Here is a 20,621-nt window from a genome sequence, read left to right as displayed (position 1 = left end):
TCGCCTTATATACTGTACACTGTCAAGCTCAAAAGTTTACTCTTAAGACAAAATGAAGAAGCCATAAGTTATAGCTTTTAGTCTGTAAGGTTCCATGGACAGTTATGTTTTCCCTCATGTAATAACACAAGTGTATCTTGATATTTTAAATGCTAACTTCTATAATTCCTGTACCATTTGTATTGTAACATGCTAACTGTAGTCCATGTGGAACAGTGTAAACATGATTCACTGTTAAACCATAGCTGTATGTATATGAAGTAGGACCAAAGTTTGCACTTCTCCTTTTGAATACAATTTTAATTGTACAGTAAATTATCTGATTGGTCAGACAGTGTTGAAGTAAGGAATAAAATACATGGGAGTATGATGTGATCTGAAAGGAAGTAGAGTTACCGCCACAAAGTTTATCATCTTCCAGTAACATGCCAAAAACTTTCTACTTCTTTTAAACTACAGTGATTTTATCACCTAGCAAACAATATACGTTTTATCCATTTATAGCTATACTTCATGTTGTGAGAGAATACTTATATACTTTATAGCACGTATAAACAATCCCAAATTGTTTGAGCAAGGTGTTCTGCAAGGTTCTCTGCTTGGGCCCTTTTTTTTTCTTTTCTTAACATACATGCTGCCACTTGGTCAAATAATTGGTTGCCATGTTCTGTGATTTCACTTTTATGCTGATGATATGCAGATCTTATATTGGTACTAGGTATAACTCATCTCTCCCACCCCCTCCACCATCTTCCTGCATCCATTATGTAAAGACTTGGTTGGAGTCCATCTCAGAGTGAACACAGATACAACAGAAGCTCTACTCACTGGCACAAAATATCTCTTATCTAACCAGCCTTCTCTACAACTTAATACTGAGGGTAATATTGTTGAGTCTAAATTTAAAAAAAAAAAGTATGCTGAAACTTGCGATTTTAGATCAAAAGCACTTTCCTTTGATTCTCATGTAAACTCTGTGGTTAAAACAGCATTCTTCTACCTTTGAAATATTGCACGCCTTCGTAACAGTCTCTCAGTGGATGATGGTGAAATGTTTGTCCATGCTTTCATTACATCATCATGCTTAGATTATTGCATTGCCCTTCTTTTTGGCCTCCCAGTTAAAACACTTGCTTGTTTGCAATATATTCAAAATTCAGCAGCCAGACTTCTCACTCTCTCTTACATCTTCTCAGTCATACTTTCTTTTTGCATCCATTACAAACTTCTGCCTGACACTTTAAAGGCCCTTTGTAGCCTCATTCCCACCTACCTACAAGACTTGTTACATCCTTATAACCACTTCCCACAGCTTAAATCAACCGATTCTGGTTTACTATTGATTTCCCAATATAGACTCTCTTCTATAGGTGGCAGAGCTTTCAGTGTTGTAGCTCCAAAACTCTGGAACATACTTTGCAAAAGCCTCAGGGACATTCCTTCCATCACACAATTTAGGACTCATCTTATACTATATAAAAAATCACCTTTTCTCCTTATGTTATCACTCTGGGTCTATCTAGCCCTGTTGTCATGTAGTGTTTAAACTGTGTCTAATCCCCCCCCCCACTCTGTCAAGTGTCCTTTTGTTTGAAAAAGGCACAATAATAATTTCAATTTATATTATCATCATCAACCAAAATAAAATATGTGGCTTGTTCAGTTACAGAGAAACCAGAGAAAGTACAGAGAATAGTATCATATGTTTTTGTTAAATAATTTTTTCTTGATGAGGGATTTGTTTTTCTCTGAATAAATTTATTTCAGTTAAAAGTTGGATTTTTCTCATTTTTTCAGAAGCTCCTTCACCACAAGGTGGATTTTTTTTTTTTTTTTTGGGGGGGGGGGGGATCCTTTGTACTAATCTTTACAAGGGAGGCCAATAATTGTGAAGGGCTCTGTAATTGTAAATGATATGTTTGGCTAAAAACAAAACAGCTCATCAGTCAAAGAACACCACACCTACAATGAAACATGGTGGTGGAAGCATCACGCGACAGGGTTGCGTCACTTCAGCTGTTACTGGGGCTCTCGTCCAGATAAAGGGAATCATGGATAGCTCCAAGTATCAATCTAGTTTGGCAGAAACCTGCAGGCTTCTGTTAGACAGCTGATTTCACCTTCCAGCAGGATAAATGACCCAAAGCACAAATTCAACAAACAAGTCAATAAAGGAATGGCTTCAGAAGAAGATAATCAAAGTTTTGAAACAGCCCAGTCAGAGTCCTATCAGAAACCTGTGAAATGACTTGATGATGGCTTTGCACAGGTAATCCCCTTTCAATTGATAGCTCTGGAATATTTTTGCAAAGAAGAGTGGAATAAAATTCCCAAAGCAAGATGTGCAAAGCAAAAGGTGCTTTAAGAAAAGTCTTAGTTAAGGGGTGTGCATACTTATGCAGCTAAAAACGAATGTACATTTGATACCTCCCCCCCATAACATTCCTATTTGGTTTGAGCTTATATTTGTTGGTTGCTATTCCATATTAAAGATGCAAAAAGATCTGACATGATTTATCTTGCTTTCATTTGTTGCATCATAAAAACCTGCAATTTTAACAGGAGTGTGTAGACTTTTTTAATCCACTGTATATAAATTTAAAAAAAAATGATGCATATAAAAACACAGTACACTGCCAAACAGTCATTTAATTATAGTATAGGACAGTTTTCAGACAGTTCCATACAGCACAGTTAAAGGAATGCCAAGTGTTTTATCTGACTCTGGGGTTCACTGTTGTCTGATACAGAATGCAAGCCTAATTAAATGCATAGCTTCACTAAATAAACCAAAGCAGTAATGAGATAAAGCAACCTCCCATGAGCAGGAATGTGCTGATATTACGGTTTCAATCCAAGATAATTCCCCAATTTCCTGTCACATGCTCTGAATTAGTTGCTGTGGAAAATTCAGGACAATAAAGAGGGTGTTTATCACCTTATATACATAAATTACAAAAAAGAAAGTGCTTAATATGCATATATTTTCACAATCACTGTATTTTCCAGACAATATCCTGAGTATGAGACGTAAATAATCTCATCGCCACGGACACACATTGCTTTGATGAATACGTCACAAAGTATTGCAAATGCTTGTGTATCATCGCTATAATGAAAACATCACAAACACGAGACTGTGTGAATTCTGGTTCTGACAGTTCCTCAACCTCAGCTATCACTCGAGAGATGTGTTGGACTGTTTTTAACACCGTTTTCATCATTATTTTTATTTGTACTTGCAGATGAATGAATTTAGTTATGTCCATTTCCCAGTATAATATAGATATTGAGGCAGTGCCTAAAAGCAGAGGTCCTGAAGAGTGTATGAGCAAAATATTTGCAAGGGCACAAAATCAACCTGATTGGAATAATAGGAGCGAGCAGCCGCAGATGACAACATGCACGCAGTGCCATTAGAACTAATTACCATGCAGCTGTTCCTGATTAGAGCGCAATCACAGCACAAACATCTAAGGACTCTCACACAGACTTTGTGAAGTATACATTCTGTACCCTGTGTCTAACGTTACCAAGCCTTGTACTTTGTATCAGTTTTCTGGTCTTGACCCCGTTTGTGTTTTTAGAATTTCAGTATTGTATTACCTCCGATATCCTGTCTGTGCCTCACTCCACCACTGCCTGTTTTTTTGACTCTGCCTTTGTCGATGTTTTGGATTGGTTTTCTAGCATGCTTTCAATAAAACTCTTCCTGCACTTACATGACAGAAACTGTCAACTGTCCAACAAGCTAGTGGACTAATAAAACTGTTTTAACTTGTTTTATATGAAACTGTCATGAGTATTATCCATAAAATGTATTAGTAAATAATCCCACGTTATTTTCTGAAAAGGCAAATTAAAAATAAGCGCTGGATAAAAACCCATCTGTCTTATGTAAATAAAGATACAAATTTCATTGTCCAGTAGTCAAGTGTTTATGTGATACGTTGCCTTGCACTTACAATCGGGTTCCCTGTGGTGGTACATTTTGTATGCAAAGACGTCGTATGGTCAAGCCATCAAAAATCAGGTCGATGCATTCTCTGAAGTATAGGGCTCTGCTCCACATGCAATGCACGTGGGGAGCTCTGTAATAAACAAACTAGTAGCTTAATTTAAAAGACTGTGACCCTGACCACACTAAGGACTGATCTTTATTTAAGCTTCAAATCTGACCACTCACTTGTACGGAAGTTAAAACTTCCTACTACCTAAAGGTTACTCCTGATGCTTATTAGCCATGTTTGCTAGCTAGCTAGTCAAGTTAACTAACCAATGCTTCCTGCAAACATCAGCATACTAACTTAGGGCGTATTCACACCTACGTTGTTTGGTCCGGACCAAACGACCAAAATTTCCCTTGGTCCGGACCTTTTGGGTTGGTCTGAATACAAACCACCGAACTCTGGTCCGGACCAAACAAGCGGACCGAGACCGAGCTGCAAGGTCGGACTCGGTCCGGACCAAAGGAACCCTGGTGCGGACCTTTTGGAGGTGTGAAAGCAGACCGGACCTAATCCGACAGTTTTGCTTTTTTGTACCTCGTGAGCTTCCGTCGTTTGTCGAGCATTATGGGAAACAGAGGCTTGACACTCCACCGCAAAGTGCAAACACTGTTTCGGTTGTCAAGGGAACCTTACAACAGTCGTTCAGTCATTCAGACCAGTGGTAGGCTAGACTACAGAGTACAAAAAATGAGTAGGGGGCAAACGTGGGCCGAGGAAGAAACGTGCACCCTTGTGGATATATGGGCAGATGTCCACATATCTGAGCTTTTGGAGAGAACACACAAAAATGCCGACGTGTTTGCTGTATTCAGTGAGAAAATGAAGGAGAAGGGGTTCACGCGCTCCCCAGAACAATGTCGGCTAAAAGTGAAGAAACTCCATCAGACCTACATTAAAATCAGGGACATTCTTTCAAAAAGTGGCAGTACTAGCGACTTGCGTGAAGAGCCAGAACTGTCACAACATGATGTGCGCTCATCAGCGCTATCCTCCGTGACTACTTTTGAACTTAACGCTTTGTGCACGTGTCGTCTCTGACCAATAGCTGAACGACCTCAGGGCGCGTGGCTTTGTTGACAGATTTTGGTCCGCTTACTAAAATGTACAGTGTGAAAGCGAACCGCACCAAAATGAAAAAAAAAAAAAATTTGGTTCGGACCAAAGCAAGTGAACTATCGAACTATCCTGGTCTGAATACACCCTTAGACTACTTATATGAACCAGTTTAGTTAAGTCTGGGCTATCTAATACTTCTATACCATTACACTATTTCATAGCTAACTTTTTACATGATGTCAATAGGTCAGATTTTGCCCGAGTGCTACAACACATTTCTAAGTAATGATTTTCTTTTTCAGCTTGTTGGCTTGAAGAACCATTTTACAAAGCATTGTTAACCTTTAACAGCTCACCAACATGTCAGCAGAAACTGAAAAAAATGTATTGTATTGGGGAGGAAAAATGGATAAAAACACTCAACTGATCGTTTTGGTCACATTTTGTAAAATCGATGAAAATTCAAGTCTATGGTGCGTATCTCAACAAGTATATTTATCATTAAGACTTAAACGACTAACGAGTGAATATTACAATCAGGATAATGCCACATACACGTTAGTTTGCTGCACGGCATCTCAACACATCATCTCTCGTCCAGAAATGGCAGTATACACTCACAAAGCACTTTATTAGGAACACTATACTAATACTGGGTAGGGTCTCAATTCTTCATGCCATGGATTTAACATCATGTTGGAAACATTCCTTTAAGATTCTGGTCCATGTTGATATGAATTGCATATCCCGCAGACTATTTTTAGGTGCACTTTCACAGTGCAAATCTCCCGTTCTACCACTTCCCAAAGGTGTTCTAGTGGATTCAGATCTGATGACTGGGAAGGCCACTGAAGAACAATGAACGCACTGTCATGTTCATGAAACCAGTTTGAGACGACTTTGGCTTCGTGACATAGTGCATTATTATGCTGAAGTAGCCATTACAAGATGGGCAAATTGCGGCTATGAAGGGAGTCAGCAACAAAAATAGTCTGTGGCATTCAAGTGATGATAGATTAGTATTAATGAGCCAAAAGTATGGCAAAAAAACATTCCCCACACCATTACATCACCTCCACCAGCCTGGACTCTCGACACAAGGCAGGTTGTGTCCATGGATTCATGCTGTTGGTGCCAAATTTTGACCCTACCATCTGTGTGCCTCAGGAGAAATCAAAATCCATCAGACCAGGCTACATTTTTCCAGTCTCCTTGTCCAGTTTTGTTGAGCCTGTGCTCACTGCAGCCTCAACCCATCTGGCACCAAAAATCATGCCATGGTCTAAATCACGGAGATCATATTTTTCTCCATTCTGATGCTTGATGCATCAGATGCATTACACAAGCTGCTGACCCGTATCTGCAGGATTTTATGCACTGCACTGCTACCACATGATTGGCTGATTAGATAATCGCATGAACGAGTAGGTGTACAGATGTTCCTAATAAAGTGCTCAGTCAGTGTACATGCATAGGCTTTGTTAAATTAAAAAAAAATTTTAAATTAAAAAAAAAAAAATTCAGGCCATGAAAAACCGACTATGGCTACTTCAGGACATAAGCATTCGCCTTTTCAAATAAAGAAACGCGAAATACGTTGCACCTCCTAACAATCCAATTAACACCGTGGTGCCTATGAAGGTTGGCGCTCTTTTCTTGGCCACTCTGAAAGCAGCTGGTAACACGGCTGATATGAGGATGTTGTTGACGTGTCCGAGGACCCTGCAGAACGTGGGGCGCGCAAGGACGCGTTCATAGTACGACTCCAGATTGAGCCGCGTCCCGTTGCCCCAGTAACGACGCGAGAGGCCGAGGAACTTAAGCCGATGGAGCGTGACGGCGAGCGAAATGTCGGCCATGCTGAAAAACTCACCACACAACCACGACTGCTGAGTTCCTTCCTCTATGGACAGAAAGAGAGGAGAAATTAAAATGGAAGACAAAAATGGAGATCTCTTAAAGGTCCCATGGCATGAAATTTTCACTTTCTGAGGTTTTTTAACGTTAAAATGAGTTCCTCTGACCTTCTTAAGTCACCCCAGTGGCTAGAAATTTCATAATGCGTAAACCAAACTATGCCCAACATTTGAGAATGGCGCATCAAAACGGCGCGTTGATAAGCTCTTCCCTTTACTACGTCAGCAAGGGAGATGATCCCCACGCCCCCCCTCTGGATTCCCACCCACTGTATGGATTGCCCCGCCCAGTTGTAGTGAGGAGACCATAGAGGACACAACAACATGGCATCAACTAAGCGAGCGAAACATGGAAATTGCGCTGTACATGGATGTGACAACACAGAAAAGAGTCTGTTTTTACTGCCGACGGGAGAGCCCCTGAAGACGCAGTGGCTTAATTTTATTTACTTCAATAATACGCCGTCGAGTCTACCTAAGACGGTGTATGTTTGTCGGAAGCATTTTCCTGAGGAATGTTTCCACAACTTGGGACAGTACAGGGCAGGTTTTGCACATCAACTGTCACTGAAGCCTGGGTCCGTACCAAGCATCCCTGCCGCATCAGCAACAAACACCGAACAAGTAAGTGTATAACTGGTCGTTTTGCCGTGTTTTAAAATCGGTGCGTTAGCCTAGCAATGGCTACATTAGCTGTGCAGCTAACCGCTTCCTGCAGTTAGCCAGGTAATCTGCGCTACAAAACTAAAGAGCATGCAGCATGCTCTGTTAAACTGAGTTTAGTCTGGAAATTGACTGTAACTTATGAGCTTATGTTTGACTATTGCTCCGCAATGCATGTCTTCTGTTGGATAAGCGATATGTTGCTGTAGTTGCTGCTTCTATCCTCTTTGGTTATGGAGTGCGTGTTCAAGCCTAGGATATTATACGTTCGTAAACTACCACTCCGAACACTCTCACTCTCTGTTCTCTGTGTCACGTTGAGTTTACGAAAGGAGTCCGAGGGAGAACGGGGTTTTGTCTTAGCAGCGTGGCTACAGGCGCTGATAGCAGCGAGTATGTGTGCGCAGCTTGGTCAAGCCCCTCCCCCTCCCCCCATGGCCCGCCCCCACCCTCTACCCTTCCCCGCCTCATGCTTCTCATTAGCAAAACGACGCACTGGGAAAAGGGCTGAAATGGGGCTTTCTCCCAGGAGGCTATATTTACGTGCCGAGGGTTCATTTCGAGAAAGGCTGCGGATATAACATCCGGAAGCCTCCACGAGCCCGTTTAAAGCATCAACAAACCACCATGCCATGGGCCCTTTAAGGGAAAGGGGTGAAGCTGAGGTGGTCAGTTCCAGCTCCATCAGAGTGAAATAAAGAAACTGAAGTTTGATTGAATGCACAGCAATATTGCGAACCACCAGTTGAAAACCTGGTATGATTACTACAAGTATAGAAACACTTATGACAAATTTCAAATGCCACCTTCAATTTGCACCGAAGCTAAGCGTGGAGTTTTGATACCTGGTGTCTCCTCTGCTCTTCTCTGCAGCTCTGTCTCCACCTGATCCATAACTTTCTCCAGCTCATCCAGAATCTTCTTCAGGAATTTCACATTGTCATGATCGAACAGCTTTGTCTAGACAGATTGATGTGAATTTCTTATTGAAGTCACGCACTGCTGCTTAATATTCTCAAAAATAAGGTAGTAATATTTTCTCGCATAAACAATATGCGTCATGATCCTATACGTTTTCATCTAATAGCCAAAGAAAAGATACTAATTTAGAGCAAGTGGACATTTCTTACTTTTAGACGTCTCTGTTTTGAGATATAAGCATCTTTAAGCTCAGGGTTTTCTTCTGCCAGTTTCTTCAGCTCAGATTCTGTGTTCCCGATTTGTGCTGTGAGAGAGAGAGAGAGAGAGAGAGAGAGAGAGAGAGAGAGAGATTATTACTTGGTAATAATATTCATTTATTGCCCCCCTTTGTGGTTTTTTTTCGTTTTTTACACTGAATGCATGCAATTCATACCTTTAATTCAACAATGATCAACTATAAAGAATGTCAAAGAATGAAAAAGGCTCATGAACAAACAGATCTATTACTTCAATAACCAGACTATCAGTAACCATGTGTAAATAACAAGCTTAATATTTGAAACGGTAGATTATGTTTCATAAATCTGCCCTGAGGGATCTGTGGAACTTATTTGATTGTTAAAAGTGGTCCATGGCTGTAAAAAGGTTGAGAACCCATGATCTATGAGATACAAAAGTGAGTTGCAACTCATTCTTTCTGAACTTGAAGGAAGAGTAATAAACCTTTAAAAAGAAGCCTGTTAACTGCTATAGGAAATTTCAGAAAGCTATGACGTCTTAAGCATTAACTGGCTGCCAAAACTTTCGCACACACCACAGTTCACGGTTCTCCCCGTGAATATTCATTTGACACCACCACCCAATATGTAAAACCACCAAGTAAACCGTACTTGTGCATGACATTTTTTGGTAAACTTATATTCTTATATTCGTGATCATTTTCTTTTCAAAGTCTATCGAAGAATATTTGTCCAAAATAAGGAATCTTTTCAAGAAGAAGTCAGCTCCAAGGTGTCAGTAAGCACAAATTTGTGTGTTGCTTACCGCGGATGCGCGTGTTCGCGTAGGCCGGGATGTGAGAGTCCACAGTGAGCTCAGGATGGAGAATGCAGCCATGTGTGTAAGCGTCCATGGGCAGGGAGTCCAGCAGCTCACGATAATGCTGAACTCTGTGATAATATGTACTTCCCGTCTCTGGAATCAGCTTTGGGGTTTTCTCTGAATCACACAGGATAAACACATACACATTAAATTCCTGTTTAAATCTGTTTCTGAGGAATGTAATTAATGATATTAAAAAGGAGTTGTGTGAAGAGTTCCTATGACTTGACAGCTGGTTTTTAAACCAGTAATAACCATATGATGTCTAAAATACCTTTAAAAAAACTGTGAGTCACAATACTGGTGTGCAATGGATCCAGCTAGTGTTTAATTTCAAGCTTCAGTTTACATTTTTATGGCCCTGATCTTAGTCAGAACAGATCTGCTCAGCACTGCACACATTTTTATTTGGATTTTTTTCCCCCCACATTTTCTCTCCAGTTTGGCTACCAATTTTTCCAAGACAGATGAAGGCAGCCAACTGCATCTTTTTCTTAAAGGTGACATATTATAGCCCTTTTCCACAGGGTGACACAGTTCCCAGAGGTCTTAATTAAATGTCTGACATGCTTTGGTCAAAATACCACAAGGGTAAAGCACCACAGCTCCCTTCTCACCCTGTTTAAACAGCCCTGTTCAAAACGGCCGATTTGAGCGCCTGTTCCTTTAAATATTAAATGAGCCACTGCTCACCCCTCTCTTCTTCTGCTGGCCAATCAAATGGCTCTTTCGTCATAAATATTCATTCACAAAGGCCATCAGTGGAGCTACTCAGACGAGAAGGTGGTATAATTCTTGTGACATAGAAAGTGGAGCCAAATCTAAACTGCTTGGTGAAACGTGATTTCTGAAATAGGCAGAACAAAAGAAATTGACTGGATTGTCTTACTTCAGAGTTTGTGGGTTATTAGACACCCAAACATATGTGCACAAGCACTAATGGCCCTTTTCCACTACCCTTTTTCAGCTCACTTCAGCCCGACACGGCTCGCGTTTCGACTATCTCAAAACAGCACGACTCAGCTCGCTTCAGCCCTGCTTAGCCCCCAAAACTCGCACGGTTTTGGAGTGGGGCTGAAGCGAGCCAAACCGAGCTGAGTGGGGCTGGGGGCGTGAGCAGACACTCCCCTGTGCACTGATTGGTGAGGAGGAGTGTCCTCACATGCCCACACACGCCCCGCGAGCGCGCTGGGATCTGTAAACACCGTAAACCCGGAAGAAGGAGAATTACGAGAATTATGAAGCCTTATGCGCCTCGCCTCATCTATACGCTCTTGCCAGTATCTGTTGGCGTTGTCGGTGACAACAAGCCACAGCACCAAGACCAGCAACACTAACGACTCCATGTCCTCCATGTTTATTGTTTACTATCCAGGTCGTGAGACTACCGCTTAAAAGATCACTGATGTCACTGTTTGCACCGCTTAACGACATCACGTGACGTCCACCCACTTTCGCTAACTCCACCCAATGTGTCCACCCACTTCCAGCCAGCACAGTTCAGCGCGGTTGTAGTCGAAATGCAACTCCAACAGCCCCGCTCAGCCCGACTCAGCCCAACTCAGCACGGCACGGCTCAGCCCAACTCAGCCGCGTTTGTAGTGGAAAAGCGGCATATGTGTTTTTCATAATACGTCCCCCTTTAACTGCTGCGCATGCTGTATCACAGGGCAGTATAACACACTCGAAAGAAAGCGCCATCTACCCTCTTCTGCATACATGAGCTCTCAGACATCCATAATTGGCCAATAGTACTGTGAGCTCCGCCCTTTTTCATTAAAAGATCTCTCACAAGGCATTCATACTTTGACAGAGCAGGTGGAGTCAAATGAAAGGAAGGCTTATAAATGTTTTCACTCCGATTACAATTAGTCACATAGTTTTAGAGGGCTCTAAAATTACAAAGTGCTTCTTTAAACAAAAATTCCATAATAACACTAAGAAATCACATACTCACCATTCACTGTCTGTCACTTTTATCCACATTTCAGGTCATGATGAACTTAAAATGGTGATGAAAACATAAAAACGTAAACAAAAGGAACACTTCCCTCGAACTGTAATGAACATGAAGGGTAAAATTATAAACAAACATGCAACAAATAATATAAACTATTTTTTTAAAGGTAGACTGCCTTTCAGATTTTTCAAGTTTAGGTCATAAAAAGAAATTTTCCCTGACATCCAATTATTTTTGTTTAGTGGACCAAAAGCTACTGAATTCAAATCACAGACTTTCAATTTTATTAGTTTTGTTTTTTTTAAAATACAACAATTAATGAATTTAGGGCCACATGGCCCTAAATTCTCCAGCTATTTTTTCCTTCTTCACCATGACCCAATTCAAGATACTATGTCATGCATCACATAGTGGGCTTTCCCTGTTCGTGCAAGGCATTATGGGATACAAATTTGAAACAGGAGAGAAAAATGGAGTACACGAATGAAACGTGAAAGACCGACTACAGTAACGGAAAGCGAGAAGAAAAGACGTTATGTTGCGAAGGAAAGGAAATGCAAGCCTAAACTAATAAATATCAGCGGTCAGCGAGCACCTCGGTGTGATCAGCTGTTCGTTTAGTGACAGAATTATGTAACTGTCAGTGCATGGTCAAAGTAAACTTGTAGATGGCAGTAATACAACACTGTGGATGCCAGCTGCCATAAAACCCAAAAGAAGAAGAAGAAGAAGGTAAACCTGCGCATGCGCACACAGACTTCCTCTGTCTGCTTGACTGCATGAAGCGAGTGATTTCATGCACATTATTTGCTCGGGAATCTCCTCAAATTAAATAACTTCCCAACCACAGAATGGCCTGGGTTTTTTTTAGATATTACAGAAATAAATATGTATCACAATGAACAAATTTCAGAGGGAACTAAATTTCACCGATTTTATGAAATTGAAAGGCCGTCTAGCTTTAATAAAAGTAAAATAAGGTTTATTAAATGGATATAAATAAAATGATAGACAACACTGAATTTAATATCAACAGATCTTCAATTAAGATACGTGAATCTTTTCATCATGGCACACCTTCAGCCTGTTCAGTGTGCTGAGTGCAGTATGTTTAGCCGTTCTTCCTCCATCGCTAGTGACAGCTTTATTTGTGATAAGTGCAGATTAGTTAGCTCTCTGACGGAGAAGATTATAGTGTTAGAAACGCGTGTCCAGGCTTTAGAGAAGGTTAGTGAGCGTCAGAACAGTGTAGTTTCTGTAGGGGAAACTCTGGATGCCCTAGGTGGAGTTAGTAATCCCCCAACTCCAGCGTTAGAGCCCTTACAGCAGGGCGAATGGGTGATGGCTCGGCGGCATAAGCGTAGAGCCAAAGCTACCGCTGAGGCTCGCCCACAGGAGCACCACTCCTCTCCGCTTCACGTGTCGAACAGGTTTGCTCTCCTTAGTGATGCACCCGCTGAGAAACCTGAAAGAGCTCTGGTTATAGGGGACTCTATCATACGGCACGTGAAATTAGCTCAGCCTTTTGGGGCACCAGCAGCTTTAGTCAGGTGTATACCGGGAGCCAGGGCGCCGGACATAGCAGGTAATCTTAGGGTCCTAGGCAAGCACAGGTTCTCAAAGATAGTTATCCATGCAGGAGCTAATGATCTACGCCTTCGTCAGTCTGAGGTTACTAAGAGTAACTTTGTAGAGGTGTTTAAATTAGTGAAGGCGATATCCGATGCTGTAGTATGCTCTAGCCCCATCCCAATGCGGCGTGGCGATGTAGCTTACAGCAGGTTATGGTCGCTGAACTGCTGGTTGTCCAGGTGGTGCTCTGAAAACAGTGTGGGCTTTATAGATAATTGGGCTAATTTTGAGGGCACTGCTGGCCTGTTAGGGCGGGACGGTATCCATCCCACTCGGGAAGATGCTGCTCTCATTTCCTGCAGCATAGGTCATAGTCTCAGAACAGGCCTAGTTAATTTCTGACAATCCAGAGCCAAGGCCAGGGAGCAGACGAACAGGCTAAACCAACTGTCTGCTAGCTGCACAGAGTTGTCACTCAGGGTCCACTACATCGAGACTGTGTCTGTTCCCCGGGCTAAACAAAAAGGTAGAAATATTCAGAGAGTTTGTTCCAGTAACCTAATCAATATAAAATTAGATCATACTGACTGTACAGCTGCTGCCAGCACCTTTGATCTAAAGGTGGGGCTAATAAATATTAGATCTCTTACATCTAAAGCGCTAATGGTTAATGAACTCATTACTGATCAGGAGTTTAATGTACTTTGTTTACCTGAAACATGGATTAAGCCAAATGAATATATAGTATTAAATGAAGCGAGTCCTCCTGGATACAGTTATATACACCAGCTTCGTCTAACTGGCAGAGGAGGAGGCGTCGCGGTGATTTATAATGATTATCTAGGTGTAGCACACAAACCTAGTTATAAATTTAATACATTTGAAGTTCTTCATACTCATATAATGTATGTAGCCTCAAAAAATAAGTCTACCCAGTTAATTCCGTTACTTATTATTTACAGACCCCCAGGGCCATATTCTGAGTTTCTTTCTGAATTTGTAGATTCTCTCAGATCTGGTTATTTCCTTAGACAAAGCTTTAGTTGTCGGAGATTTTAATATTCACTTCGATAACCCAGAAGACCCTTTGAACACAGCGTTTGTGTCCATTTTAGATCCAGTAGGGATTAACCAGAATGTCATAGAACCGACCCATAATGGTGGTCACACCCTCAATCTAATACTAACATTCGGGTTAAACGTAGAAAATATAGTCATACTTCCACAGTCTGAAGTTCTCAGATCATTATCTCATCTCATTCAAAATATGTCTGAGTAATAATATATGCACCTCACCATGTGCATTCACGTCAACTACTGCACAGAGCTTTATAAATGATCTCCCAGAATTATCAGCTTTGATTGGGTCACTGTCAGCCCCTGTAGAACTTGATCAGACAACTGAATGCTTAGAGTCAACGTTCCGCCATACCTTAGATAATGTAGCTCCTCTTAAAAGGAAAATGGTCAGAGACAAAAAATTAGCACCTTGATATAATGATGACACTCACACATTAAAACAGACCACTCGAAAATTGGAACGTAAATGGCAAATTAGTAAGTGTTCAAATTAGCGTGGAAGGAGAGCTTCCTGAAGTATAGAAAAGCTCTTAGTGCTGTGAGATCAACATATCTCTCCTCCCTAATAGAAGATAACAAAAATAACCCTAGATTCCTATTTAATACTGTAGCAAAATTAACCAGGAATAAGTCCACTATAGACACATGCACGCCTGTAGTACGTAGTAGCAACGATTTCATGAATTTTTTTAATGATAAAATTGAGAATATTCGACAAAAAATTCAAACTACTAATTTAAGGTCAGACAATGTAAGTGACCCTGTAGGTAACAATATAACTGTATTAGATCAGCAATTAGAATGCTTTACTCCCCTAAAAGAAACTGAATTACTTTCATTAATCTTGGCATCAAAAGCCTCAACTTGTGTACTAGATCCCTTACCTACACATCTATTCAAACAGATAATACCTGAAGTAATTGAACCGCTTCTAAAAATAGTAAATTCTTCTCTTACGATTGGCTATGTACCCAAATCCTTTAAACTAGCAGTTATCAAACCTGATTAAAAAACCTGACCTTGATCCCTGTCAGCTGTCCAATTATCGGCCGATATCAAACCCCCCCCTTTATCTCCAAGATCCTTGAAAAAGCTGTGGCACAGCAGTTATGCTTATATTTACATAGGAATAACGTCCATGAAATGTATCAGTCAGGATTTAGACCTCATCATAGCACAGAGACAGTACTGGTTAAAGTAGTAAATGACCTACCGTTGGCGTCTGATCAGGGCTGTGTCTCGCTGCTTGTGTTGCTTGACCTTAGTGCAGCATTTGATACCACTGATCATTCCATTCTTCTGGATAGACTAGAAAATGTGGCAGTTAAGGGAACGGCCCTCTCCTGGCTCAGGTCTTATTTAACTGATCGCTATCAGTATGTTGATATAAATGATATAAAAACTGATCTGGTTTTTGCACTGTTTATACAATGTCATAATACTCAGGTATCTGTCTGAATGTCCCTGCTCTGCACTTTATCAACATTGATGACTTGAACTTATGCTGCTATTTGCTATGCTGCTTTTTGTTGTACTGATGTAATACTGGGTCAAATGCTTACACTGGGTTACTTAGGGGGGTATTTATTTATTTATTTATGGGTTTGCACTTTATTAACTCTGCTGTATGGATGCTCCAAACGAAATTTCGTTGTTCTTTTTTGTAACAATGACAATAAATATTCTGAATCTGAATCTAAATGGTGATGTTTCTAGACGTACTGAGGTAAAGTTTGGTGTTCCACAAGGTTCTGTCTTGGGTCCACTTGTATTAGTTTCCACTGTTATGCTGATGACACACAGTCATATGTTTCTGCAAAACCTGATGAGAGACACCAGCTTAATAGAATTGAGGAATGTGTAAAGGACATTAGACACTGGATGCTTATTAATTTCCTTCTGCTTAACTCTGACAAGACTGAAGTACTTGTACTAGGAGCACATGCAGCTAGACGCAAGTTTTCTGATTACACAGTAACTCTGGATGGCCTTTCTGTTTCTTCACGTGCAGCAGTAAAAGACCTCGGGGTGATTATTGACCCCAGTCTTTCATTTGAAACTCACATTGATAACATTACCTGGATAGTTTTCTTTCATCTCAGAAATATTGCTAAGATAAGAAATTTAATGTCACTACATGACGCGGAAAAACTAGTTCATGCTTTCGTTACCTCCAGGTTGGATTATTGTAATGCCTTACTGTCTGGATGTTCCAATAAGTGCATAAACAAGCTCCAGTTAGTTCAAAATGCCGCAGCAAGAGTCCTTACTAGAACTAGAAAATATAACCACATCACCCCTGTCTTATCCACACTGCATTGGCTCCCAATCAAATTTCGTATTGATTATAAAATAATACTATTGACCTTTAAAAGCACTGAATGGTCTCGCACCACAGTACCTGAGTGAACTTCTGCTTCTCTGTGACCCGCCACACTTACTTAGATCAAAAGGTGCAGGCTATCTGCTGGTACCTCGTATAGTGAAGGCTACATCAGGGGACAGAGCTTTTTCTTACAAAGCCCCACAGTTATGGAACAGCCTTCCAAGTAATATTCGGGAATCAGACACAGTCTCAGTGTTTAAGTCTAGGCTGAAAACATATCTGTTTAGTTAAGCCTTTTGTTAATGGTATTTATGAGGTAAAGGTGTAGATCTGGAGGGTTCTCAGACATAGAGTGTTTGGTAAACTGGGATGTATGGATGCTGTCAGTCCCCACTCGCTTGCTCACTCGAGTTTGCTGACGGTGTAGCGGCTGCTGCTTTATGTCCCGGGGCTCCCTCATGCCTGTGTTACCTTCTGGCTCTCTCCTTTTAGTTATGCTGTCATAGTTAGTTGCCGGAATCCCTGCTTGTACTCAGTGCAATATGTATACTGTTCCTACTTATTCAGGTGACATTGGGCATACCAAACAACCTGTGTTGTCTGGTTGGCGTCTCATCGCAACGCTCCTGTGGAGGGTGGCCCCATGTGGACGGTTGGGGGTCGCGCCTGGAGGACGCTCTGGACTCTTGCAGTGCTGCTTTTGTGGCTGGAGACTGCAGTTGACTTGCTGACTTTGTGACTGCGGCTGTCGTGAACAGTTTTGCGCTCGGGTTTCCGTCGGTGGGGGGTTTATAGCATCAACGAAGCTGACTTTATGTTAGGACTGTTAATGTTATAGTCACGTTGTCTGTTGTTGCCCAGATGGGGATGGGTTCCCTTTTGAGTCTGGTTACTCTCAAGGTTTCTTCCTCATGTCGTCTGAGGGAGTTTTTCCTTGCCACCGTCGCCACAGGCTTGCTCATTGGGGATAGATTAGGGATAAAATTAGCTCATATTTTAAGTCGTTCAAATTCTGTAAAGCTGCTTTGCGACAATGTTTATTGTTAAAAGTGCTATACAAATAAACTTGACTTGACTTTAAAAATCCTGACAGGTGAGCCAATTCTACTTAGCATCATAAATACACAATGAACGTCATGTATATGGTTGCATCTGCCAAATAACTAAATCTAAACACAGTCCTGGTCAATACGACATACAAGCTCAATATTGTGATAAATGATATCATGGACGGCGGCACGGTGGTGTAGTGGTTAGCACTGTTGCCTCACAGCAAGAAGGTCCGGGTTCGAGCCCCGTGGCCGGCGAGGGCCTTTCTGTGCAGAGTTTGCATGTTCTCCCTGTGTCCGCGTGGGTTTCCTCCAGGTGCTCCGGTTTCCCCCACAGTCCAAAGACATGCAGGTTAGGTTAACTGGTGACACTAAATTGACCGTAGGTGTGAATGTGAGTGTGAATGGTTGTCTGTGTCTATGTGTCAGCCCTGTGATGACCTGGCGACTTGTCCAGGGTGTACCCCGCCTTTCGCCCGTAGTCAGCTGGGATAGGCTCCAGCTTGCCTGCGACCCTGTAGAACAGGATAAAGCGGCTACAGATAATGAGATGAGATGAGATATCATGGACATAATCAGTATTATCACTGAAGTTAGATTTCCATAGGTTCTTTTTCAATGATGTTTTCTGATATTTTATTCAATAACCTGTATATTGTGATACATCTTGTGCATCATGGAAATCAAGTCTTATGATAGGATATGTTATATTTGTCATGTCATTTTGCTTACTCATATATAAATGTAAATATTTAACCAATAATTTGACTAAACTTGCCAAAGCTCATTTAAGTCCTCATAATAAAGATTAAACGAGAGTTTAGTGTGTTTACCATCAGTGAAAGTTTCCTCCAAGTAATCCATGATCTGAGTCGGGTCACAGATGACACGATCATCATGCACCAGAACAGGCACCTCGCCAGCTGGGTTCAGACGCATGAACCATGGCTCGTTGTGTTCACTCAGGGGCAAGCTCACATCATATTCCTTACACTGCAAACCCTTTTCTGCTATGGCCAGCCTCACCTGCAACACACATACAACAGACACCGTGCTTTGACTGACTCACTGTCTGGGCTCATGTAGCGGTTTAGTGAAAAGCTATGGCTGTATATGGCACATCTGTTACTGGACTGACTGTGCAGGACGAATACTAAATTTCTGAACATTCTTCATGCATAAAAAAAAACAAGTAATTTTACAATTTGACAGTTTTAACATGGTTGCAGTTATTGCTGCACAAGGGGGTCACACCAGATACTGAAAGCAAAGGTTCACATACTTTTGCCACTCATAGATATGTAATATTGGATCATTTTCCTCAATAAATAAATAACCAAGTATAATGTTTTTGTCTCATTTGTTTTACTGGGTTCTCTTTATCTACTTTTAGGACTCGTGTGAAAATCTGACGATGTTTTAGGTCATATTTATGCAGAAATATAGACAATTCTAAAGGGTTCACAAACTTTCAAGCACCACCGTAAATACTAAAGCAAGTGGTAATTGTATATTTATAAATGTGCATCAACTTTGTGACTAGCTTTTTTTTTTTTTACTGGAATTTTCCCACTTACATCCATCAAAGATATTGCATTCCGTGACGTGCTGTGTACAACACACATGGTTTGCATTATTTTGTCCCAATGTATAAATGTACATGAATGGGAGAACAATAAAATGTTTAGCATTGGTCAGATAAATCATGAGCATCATGACTTGAGCCAAGAAAATATGGAGAAGGTCACAATTCACACAGCATGTCATGCCTTAAGACAAACTGGGAGTAGTGTGGCAGCAAGAAACATGCTCCACGGTCGCCGGTTCAATCCGGAGGCCAAACCTGGGTGGATTTTCACACGTTCTCCACGTAGCCATGTGGGTTTCCTCCCAACTCCCAAAAGCATAGTCAAGGAGCATATGTAACCTACTTTGCAAAATTTGCCAAGTCTGGTTTCTCAGTATTAACCCTTTATTTACATCCCAAACAAATTATTTTTACTTGTTGTAATGTCAGCAATCACCATTTTCACCAAAAAAAGGAAATGCTAAATATCGCATGTAAAAATGTAAAAAAAAAAAACATCCGTATCACTTAAGTCCATTATAACATCTGTATTTTTTTTAAAGGGCAGCACGGTGGTGTAGTGGTTAGCGCTGCCGCCTCACAGCAAGAAGGTCCGGGTTCGAGCCCCGTGGCCGGCGAGGGTCTTTCTGTGTGGAGTTTGCATGTTCTCCCCGTGTCCGCGTGGGTTTCCTCCGGGTGCTCCGGTTTCCCCCACAGTCCAAAGACATGCAGGTTAGGTTAACTGGTGACTCTAAATTGACCATAGGTGTGAATGTGAGTGTGAATGGTTGTCTGTGTCTATGTGTCAGCCCTGTGATGACCTGGCGACTTGTCCAGGGTGTACCCCACCTTTCGCCCGTAGTCAGCTGGGATAGGCTCCAGCTTGCCTGCGACCCTGTAGAACAGGATAAAGCGGCTAGAGATAATGAGATGAGATTTTTTTTTTAAATTACCCGTTTACTAACTATGTGAATAGAAATCATATATTTACATGATATTATCAAGTTAAGTTTAAAATGAGATATTTAAGTACATAGAAAACATATAAAAGCCAGAAATATTTTACACTATTGCTACAGAACTTGAGAATATTTATAGCTTATCTACATTCCAGAACTCGGCTCACAATCTCTCATTTCAGAAACTTCTGTGATACATTTTTTACTAAGCTGCTAGCAGTTTCTGTTTTTTTTAATGTCCAAACTACATCAAGAAGTAACACTCTGCCTAACACAAAACACGAAGGTAAAAGTAGTTATTGGTAACACATATTATGACCAGAAATAAAGCAGAATGAGCATTTTCTAAGAGCAGGCACGTTAAGCTACCTTCAAATGCGTCTACATGTTTATGATGCAATGAACTCTTCATCATTTGATATTCCATATTAATGAATAAGT

At 41.1% G+C, this 20,621-nt stretch overlaps 1 protein-coding gene across 1 annotated transcript in view; it reads right to left on the bottom strand.

Annotated features, from left to right (window-relative positions):
* Positions 1-2,631: 2,631 nt before the first annotated feature.
* The window catches only part of gdap1 (ganglioside induced differentiation associated protein 1), a 28,013-nt gene continuing 10,023 nt past the window's right edge, over positions 2,632-20,621 (bottom strand). The window contains exons 4-8 of the mRNA XM_060900583.1: positions 18,488-18,680; positions 9,611-9,784; positions 8,776-8,870; positions 8,491-8,605; positions 2,632-6,969 (exon numbers count right to left, since the gene is read on the bottom strand). Of these exons, the coding sequence (XP_060756566.1) occupies positions 6,617-6,969; positions 8,491-8,605; positions 8,776-8,870; positions 9,611-9,784; positions 18,488-18,680 (930 nt within the window). The 3' untranslated portion in view covers positions 2,632-6,616. The remainder of the gene's footprint in view (positions 6,970-8,490; positions 8,606-8,775; positions 8,871-9,610; positions 9,785-18,487; positions 18,681-20,621) is intronic.

Source organism: Neoarius graeffei, chromosome 19, assembly GCF_027579695.1.
Source record: "Neoarius graeffei isolate fNeoGra1 chromosome 19, fNeoGra1.pri, whole genome shotgun sequence".
Taxonomy (NCBI): domain Eukaryota; kingdom Metazoa; phylum Chordata; class Actinopteri; order Siluriformes; family Ariidae; genus Neoarius; species Neoarius graeffei.
The sequence above is the reverse complement of the archived record's forward strand: the minus strand, read 5'-3'. Positions and strand labels throughout refer to the sequence as shown.